Below are 9,173 nucleotides of genomic sequence, written 5' to 3'. Positions count from 1 at the left end.
TTTTTTTTCAGAATCGGAATCTCCATAGCCTAAAACATGGGATTCCGTTAAAAAAATTAATAAATAAGGGGTGGGGGAAGGTTCAGATTACATATAGTCCGAGGAAAAGATATGAGTAGGGAGGAGGGAATTTGAGAGGCTGACATTATTAGAAGGAAGGGTCAAATACAGTAATTAGTGTGGGGCTGGGGGAGAATGGAGTTGGATACAAGGGTAATGAGAAGAGGAGAGACAAGTGGAGCTGGAATGCCTAGTAGAGCTAGCATGAGCTCAACCAGCTGCAACAAGCAGAGACTGTTATAGTGGAAAAGAAAGGAGACAAAATGCCCTTTTCAGGATGTGGTATTGGGTGTTTCTGTACGCAGCACCATCTCTGTTGTGAGAGCAATACTCCATTGAGGACCTCATCTGAGTTTTGGGAATTATCTATAGTTGTTGGGGCCTGAAGTATCTTCTGGCTCTGAAGAAAAGAGCCAGATGTTGGGATGCGCACTTAGTTGTGCTAAGGCTGTGCTTTCACAAGAAGAGATCCTGGGTGATAGTGAGGTCCAACAATTGGAGCAGTTTCAAAGGCTCTAGTTGAGTGCTGCTTATGATTAAGGGAGTGTGGTGTGATGTTGTTTTCTTGATGGGAGTAGCATTTCTGGTTTCTTGTTAAAAGAGATAAAATTGGCATATTCCCGTTGAAGGATTCTTGTGAGAATTCTTTATGGAGTTAGTATGTGTTTAGTTTGCAAGTAAACAATCCTTTTTACTGTAGGTACAAGGCCTGAAATTGGTGGTGATGGGGGCTAGTTGATTACATCGACCTCAGTGCGTAACTTGTACTTAATTTATTGTCCCCAAAAAGATGAAAGGCAAATTCAACCTCGGTGACATTTGCAAGTAGACAATGTAGGAGGAGAAGAGTGGGGACCAAAACTGATCTCTGGACATACTGGAGTTGATAGAATAAAAGAGAGAAAGAGCGCAGTCAACATATGCAGCAATAATGTAAGGAAGCTTCTGATCTAAGAGAAGAGAGATACGTGGAGCCCAGAGGTGGAAATTTTCAATAGAGTTACATGCCAGATATGATGGAAAGGTCTTTTTATGTCAAAGATGACTACATTATTTTTACCAAATTCTTCAAAAGCAAGACCTCGCTGACAGGTAACAGAAGAGAGTCGATCACCAATACAATTTGGCTTTCTAGAACCTACTGGCAATCATTAAATGAAGTGATTCAAGCTATTGAAGGGCATTGTTACTAATGGCTGTCTCCATTACCTTACGGTTATTACAAGTGAGTGCAGTAGTTGTAGAGTCAGAGAAGTTACCTTTCTTAGGGATGGGACACACTAGTGTGCTACCAAAATCATGATAGATCTCTGTGGAGAGGGAGAAATTGAAAAGATAGGTGGCTCTGCGGGCAAAGTTATCGCAGATGTAAGATTTGAACTCCTGAATAAGTGGTAATTGCTCTGACAGATACCAGATAGTGCATCATATGAATATAATAGAATCCCTTTTTTCATACTTGTATGTGTGTGTAAATCAGTGTATCAAACAAAAGCATCTTGTTGGATTTAGGTATTGAGTTATTTCCCCTAATGCTATGGAAAACTTAACCATTTCATAAATAGGGATTATTGATAAAATACGTACCAGGTTAAGTATGGAATTGATATAATTAAAACCCTTGACAGTGCTGCCCCTGCATGGCTGAAACAAATATAAATGATTTAGAGAAAAAAAAGGAGTCTTATTTATGTTTTAATTAATTTTTCTCATTTTTTCTTTCTTTGCCAGGTTACAGAGCTCGATCTGCATTCAAGCTTATACAGTTAAACAGAAAATTTGAGTTTTTACAGAAGTCTCGAGTTGTTGTTGATTTATGTGCAGCTCCAGGTGGATGGTTGCAAGTATGTGTTGAAAATACTCCTGTTTCTGCTTTGGTTGTTGGTATGTTATTGTTTATTTATCAATTAAATAAATCATTATCAAAAGGATGCCTAACTGTTAGGATCAGTAGAGTGACAGTCAAACTGCCTTAACCCTTTAGCATTTAAACTGGCCATATTCAGCTCAAATATTGTACCTGTTTTATGTTCAAACTGACCAGATACAGCTTCTCACACCTACCCTACAATGTCATTCCAAAAAGTAAACAATCACTTAATGGAAATCTCAAAAGTATGCAATAATGCAAGATTAATTCAAAACTTTATGAATAAATAAACATTACATTTGTCAGAGTGATCTGAATGCTAAAGGGTTAAGGGATTTAGATGTGTCCTTTTACATTCTAAGCTGGAATTTGCCTGGGCCAACTTTAATTCTTTTGTGGTTAATAAAATGAGCATCAGTGAAATGCTAGGGTTGATTTAATCAGTTGTTCCCTCTTCACAAATTTGTAGCCTCATGCCTGTATTAGAGACTGTTGTTCATTCGATGTCCATGTTCCATGGTGACATGGGTTGGACAGTTTGACAAGGATCTGATGAGAGAGAACTGCATTGTGCTCGGTGTCTGTTTTGACATGATTTCTATGGCTGAATGCCCTTCCTAATGCCAACCACTTTACAGAGTGTACTGGGTGCTTTTTTCATGCCACTGGCACTATTGAAGTCACTATGTAGCTTGCAAATCAGCAAACCCAAGGAGGGAGGATGCTGTGTCTAAATGTTAGATGGGGGTTAAGGTATGAGGGAAGATATCGGGGTAGAGCAGGTTCTTGTAGAAAAGCCACATGCCTACTCACATTTAGGAAAGAGAGAATGAATTAGAAGCATTTCGAAGGAGATAGTCAGTGATGGTACCAACACTGTGCTTTCAGAAGTCATGATGAGTGCATTTTTCACAAGAACTTTATATCACCAGATATCCTGGGCCCTTGTTATTTCCTCTGCAAGGCCTAGGGTCCTGAAGTCAGCCTTCACCACTTTGTCCCATGTCTTCCCGGGTCTTCCTCGTCCACAAGCTTCAGCCACATTTAGTGATTAGCACTTCTTTATACAGTTGTCTACATCTGATTTCTTGTATGCTTAGTTTTTCTCTTAGCATTATTTTACAAATCTTTACTCCCCATACTGTTGATCCTGGAATTCCCTTCCTGCTTACGTACAGATGTGACTCATTTTTATTGAAAAAATATTTTTCTTTGAAATGTATACATTAATGTTGTTGTTTATGGATTTCTAACAAAATGATCACTGATTCACTGCCTTCATACCTTCAGATGTTTACGCCAAACATAAGCCCCATTGGTCTCATCAATCTCAAAGACTCTGTATGGATCATGAGTACTACCCTTTTCTTTTGACTAAACCATAAAAAAGACGAAATATGGACCATCCAGATGTGGTACTCTGGTTTCAGATATGTGTGTGCATGTATATATGTATGGATTATATGCTAATGTTTGTTTATACTTACAGGTGTGGACCTTGTGCCAATCAGACCTATCCCTCGAACCACGTGTCTACAAAATGACATCACCACTGAAAGTTGTCGAGTGGTAAGTTTGTATTTATTTATCTTCTTATTACTGCATTTCATATATTTGTTTTAAGTACCATAGATCAAGAGCTAAAGCTTCCTGCAAGCATTCATCATTAATCTTTAAATTAGATAATTACTTTTAAACAATAGAGTGTATAGCTACACATCACTTGTGTGTTAACAGAATTAACTCTTAAAGTCTTATTGTGCTTTCTCTATATAAATCGCTCAATCTGGTTAGAAACTAGAGATGTTTGTAGAGGTTATGTACTAGAGTATAGAAATCATAAATCCAACCCATGCCAGCATGGAAAACGGACGTTAAACAATGATGATGATGCATGAATTTGGATGAGACTTGCTGATAGAATATAACTGTTGGTGTATATTGTGAATGTGGTTTTTATTTATTGTTGATTTTACTTGTTGTCATACCATGTTCACCTGCCCAGGTAAGTTGACTATGCATAAATGTTTTACATATATTTACAAAATATCAATTCCTGGGCATTGATTTATTGTCTCGGTGATAAATTTGTGTTCCATTAGTCTCTGTTACTTTGAAGCTTTCCAAGATATGCTTTCCTTTCCTCTCTTGATCCAAAGAAAGTTGCATTGCCCTGGTGATGCACAAACCTTGAAGATTCATTATTCATCCTGACACTAATTTCTTAAGGAAAAAAAATTAAGAAACTACTCAATGGGTTTTGCTTCTAAGTTAAGAAGTTTTGCAAGGCCTACATCACTTACAAAATCATTGGTGAAATAATTAACTGTGTAATAATTCTTTTGCTTAGACCCAGTAAATCTTGATATCACTTATATTGTTCTGATTATTTTTCCTAAATCCTAGCTTTCTTTCTCTATTTATAAAAAATGGTAAATAAATCATTAATAGATAAGTCCTCCTGCACAGTACCTTGAGCAAGTGTCTTCTACTATAGTCCTGGGCTGACCAGTGCCTTGCGAGTGAATTTTGTAGATGGAAATTGTGTGGAAGCAGATTGTATATATATAAATATATGTGTCTGTTTGTGTTTGTCTTCCATCACCATTTGATATCAGGTTGTTTATGTTGCTATAACTTAGTGGGGACATAAAGGAAAGGTCACTTTTCATCTCCATTTTTACATTGATAATGATTTCTTTCTTTTACTCTTTGCATTACAGAACTCTTTCCTTCTCTGTTATTCTGTTAATGCTCCCCCTCATCTCTAATTTCTCTCTCTCTCTCTGTGTAACAGGCTTCTGCTCTCCTTCTATCTAATGTCTCTTTCTCTCTCTCTCTCTTATCTGCATTTATAGGCCATCAAAAAAGAACTCCAGGACTGGAAAGCTGATACTGTCCTTAATGATGGAGCACCTAATGTGGGTAAATCATGGGTACATGATGCTTTTCAGCAAGGTTGGTATTATATTCCCTCTCTCTTTTGTTAATAGGTTGTAATCTAGGATTAAATCCATTATTATATATGTGTATTTATGTGCATATTCAAAGGTGACAATTGTATGATGTTTTGTGTATGAAATGCAGTGTTGCATTGTATGAAAGATGAGTCTATAAACAAGAGGATGTGTGTAGGTTGGAAAGAAATGAGGCAGGTATGCTCCACTGAATGTGTAATGTGTTAGTGTGTACAAATGAAAGACAGATGAACCGAACGAAAATCATGTATTAGAGAAATCTGATGTGTGCAAGAGAAGGGACTGAGCTGGTAAAGACATGGGATGCATATCATATATGTTTGTTAAAGAAAGGCCAGGTAGTCCAAATAGAAGGAGCCTGTGGAAGGTAACTGGGGGAAGATGTGAATGCTAAACATTGTGAAGGAGAGAAAGGATTTCAATAAGTGGCAAAATGCGATGCTGTAGGTCTTTTCCATCCATGCAGGCATGGGAAAAACAAATTTAACCCTTTAGTATCCAGATTACTCTGTTACATGTAATTCTTATTTAGTCACATTGTTTTGAATTAATCGAGTGTCACCTTGTAGCTTTGAGATTTCAACGATCTAATTGTTTATTTTTCGAATGGTATTGTAAGGTAGGTGTGAGAGGCCTGTTCTGGCATGCTTGAACATAAAAACAAGGTAGAATATTTGGGCCTAATATGGTTAATTTAGATGATGGAAATGATATATGTGTATGTGTGTGTATAAGAATATATATGTATGGTTGTGTCAGTGTGTGTGTGTGTTTATGAGTACGTGTTCACATCGATGTATCTCATCACACCTTCATTTTTGTCATTGTAATTTTTTTTCTTTATGTAATGTTTTTATCTTTTATGCCAATTTTTTAAAAATAAATGCTAAAGTAAAAAAAAAAAAAAAAATGGGGAATTGAAAAATATATTTTTAATAGTTACTTAATCTCCATTTTCTTGCAGCCCAGTTAACACTTTCTGCTCTGAGGTTGGCAGTCGGAATTCTTCGCAAAGGAGGCTGGTTTGTGACAAAGATATTTCGTTCGAAAGACTACAACTCACTTATCTGGGTATTTAACCAGCTGTTCAAGAAGGTACATGCCACGAAACCCCAAGCATCAAGAACTGAGTCTGCTGAGATCTTTGTGGTGTGTGAGAGCTATTTGGCACCTGATAAGCTGGACCCAAAATTTCTTGATCCAAAACATGTTTTCAAAGAAGTTGAGGATACAAAAGTACTCCTGAATACATTTAAGCCAGAACAGAAACAGAGGTGAAACAGCTGATTTTTTTGTTTTCTTTTTAGTTATTTGTTTAGGTTTGTTGGAATGATTGAATGCTCTAATCAGTAGATGCATAGTTGTTGTTGTTGTTGTTTATCTCCAGCTCAGCCCTGATCCACAGATCTATAATCATCTCTTCCAATCATGTGTCTCCTGTTTCTTTTATTCACATATAATGGATCTTGAAGGTGCATGCCCTTGTGGTTAGGCTGTTGCACTCATGATCGCTAGATCGTGAGTTTGAGTCCCTGTTTGAGCGACGTATTGTGTCCTTGAGCAAGACACTTCATTTCATATTGCTCTGGTGGAATGTTGGCCTGCTCGCCTAACCAGCGGGGTGGTGCCGTTTGAAGGCTAAAACAGTGCAAAATGCATTGTCACCAGTGATGTGTAACAACATCTGATAGCCTGGTTGGTCATGTGATCATGTAATAATGGATCTAGGACTACATTATCTATTGTCTTTTTGTTAAGATAATAATGCCTGATTTGAGGATGTGAAGCTGTTGTTTAGCCCATGTTAGCAATGATTAAGGATGTTCCAGCTATGGCTATCCTGTCTTTTATTCACACAATATATCTAGGATATTGTTATAAAGGGCATCCAGCTGTAGAAATTATGCCAAAGCTGACAGCAGAGCTTGGCTCTGTTCTCTGGTTTGCCAGCTCCCTAGCTCCTGTCAAAATGTCCAGTCCATGCCAGCATGGAGAAGGGATGTTAAATGATGATGATAATAATATCTAATGATTTTTTTAAGATAGTAGGATGTAATCCAGATGGGATTTGGTGTTGTTCTTTTGCCCAGGTCAATCTTGATCTAGCAGATCTATAATGAAAGGTATTCTAGCTGTAACTATTCCACGTATTTTTTCAGATATAGCATATTATGGTCTATATTATCCAATGTATCCTTTGTTTTTTCAAGATGAAAAAGATTTGACTGCCATTTCTATCAGGTTGCACAACCACATGAGACACCCAAGTTGGTTGGTGTATATTTTCAGTGTTGGTTGTATTTCACATGGGGGAGTGTATTTGTAGATAAGCTTCATGTGATGTCTAGAGTGGAAGGTATTTTGTTAACAGATGGGTATAGCATATGTATTCATGATTGATGGACATGGATGTTCACAGCATAGTAGACAAAGTAATTTACAGTATTTAGTGATAGCCCTTTATGTCCTGAGTTCAAATCAGGGCATGATAAAATAGGCAAGTACCAGTCAAGTATTGGGTTGATATAAACAACTGTACCCTCATTCAATAGTTTTGTCTATGTTAGAAACAATTTAGCATTTAAACCGGTCATATCAAGCCAAAATATTCAACCTGTTTTATGTTCATATTGGCCAAATCTAGCCGTCCATGCCTATCCTATAATGTCAATCTAAAAGTAACAAATTACATCATTGAAATCTTGAAGCTATGAGATAGTGCATGATTAATTCAAAATAATGTGAATACATATGCATTACATTTGACAGAGTAATCTGAATGCTAAAGGGTTAAGGGTCAACAGAATAAGTTCTAGTCCAGTACTGGGGTGTATTTGATCAACTGGATTCCTTTCTTCCCAAAATATTTCAGACCTTGCCGGCAGCACGTAAAAGCACCCACTACACTCTCGGAGTGGTTGGCGTTAGGAAGGGCATCCAGCTGTAGAAACTCTGCCAAATCAGATTGGAGCCTGGTGTCGCCTCCTGATCCACCAGTCCTCAGTCAAATCGTCCAGCCCATGCTAGCATGGAAAGTGGATGTTAAACGATGATAATGACCTTATGCTTGTCTATGTACAACAACAAACATTTTAAAGCCATTTGCTTCATTGACCCATTTGTTATCATATTTCTGTTGAATTATGCTGCCTTTTTGTGTGTTAATTTTGAAAGTAAAGAAGAAATTAGTGAAATAACTCTTTCATTATTAAACTGGTGTTTGAAACATAAAGTAGCTTACTGAGTGTTTGTAACATTGTACAGGTTGGTTTAACTGTGGGTTAGCATTAAAAGGATTAAAAGAGGTAATAGACTTGCTGGCCCTATGACAGACTTGTCTATTTTGTCTTCTTTTCTCATCATCCTTGCTCTTATTTCCTGTATAATCACCTTCAATTAGTTACTCTCATCATTCTTCAACACATGATACAGCTATATCATCAATTTCTCATCATAACATCCGTCACCAGTGCTATTCCCATCATTCTTTGCAATTCATTGTCTTCCTCTCTTGTGGAAATATTCATCTCATTGCCAAAACACTCTTCTGTTCTTTGTAGCTTTCTCTAAATTCTTTTCAACTTTCCTTGCAGAAACCGAGAAGGTTATGCTGATGGACTCACCAATTTATACTTCCCCAAAAATGTATCAGAGTTCATTAACAACCAAGATTATTTGAAGATTCTTGCTTCTTGCACAGAGGTAATTTATATTTTGGGTATTTGTTGCTGTTTCTGTCCTGAAATACTTTTGACACTCACACGTACACACACACACTATTTACTGATGACATGTATCGTCAATAAATACTCAGGGCAGGCAGCAAATATTAAAAGAGTAAATTCTCAAGAAAAGTCCTTATCATTATGACAAGTGAAATCGAACTAATTTCGACAGATGGCACCCACGCCAACGTCGTCTCCTTCATTGGACATAGAAACTCGACTTGCAAAGACCTGTTGAGGCAAGCGAAAGCGAAATTGTGATGGCACTTGTGCCGGTGGCATGTGTAGGGACATTCGAGCGAGATCGTTGCCAGTGCCACTGGACTGGCTCCCGTGCAAGTGGCATGTAAAAGACACCATTTTGAGTGTGGCCGTTGCCAGTACCGCCTGGCTGGCCTTCGTGCCGGTGGCACATAAAAGCACCCACTACACTCTCGGAGTGGTTGGCATTAAGAAGGGCATCTAGCTGTAGAAACTTTGCCAAATCAGATTGGAGCCTGGTGTAACCACCTGGTTTACCAGTCCTCAGTCAAATCGTCC

The 9,173-nt window shown here is 37.7% G+C and overlaps 1 protein-coding gene across 1 annotated transcript in view; it reads left to right on the top strand.

Moving 5' to 3' along the window:
* LOC106871475 (pre-rRNA 2'-O-ribose RNA methyltransferase FTSJ3) overlaps positions 1–9,173 on the top strand; it is a 40,408-nt gene that overhangs the window by 1,622 nt on the left and 29,613 nt on the right. Inside the window, exons 2-6 of the mRNA XM_014917951.2 lie at positions 1,792–1,944; positions 3,420–3,499; positions 4,789–4,888; positions 5,873–6,182; positions 8,502–8,610. Coding sequence (XP_014773437.1) covers positions 1,792–1,944; positions 3,420–3,499; positions 4,789–4,888; positions 5,873–6,182; positions 8,502–8,610 — 752 coding nt within the window. The remainder of the gene's footprint in view (positions 1–1,791; positions 1,945–3,419; positions 3,500–4,788; positions 4,889–5,872; positions 6,183–8,501; positions 8,611–9,173) is intronic.

The sequence above is a fragment of the Octopus bimaculoides genome, chromosome 6 (genome assembly GCF_001194135.2).
Source record: "Octopus bimaculoides isolate UCB-OBI-ISO-001 chromosome 6, ASM119413v2, whole genome shotgun sequence".
NCBI lineage: Eukaryota > Metazoa > Mollusca > Cephalopoda > Octopoda > Octopodidae > Octopus > Octopus bimaculoides.
Note: the sequence above shows the minus strand (reverse complement) of the source record. Positions and strands in the feature narration are given on the sequence as shown.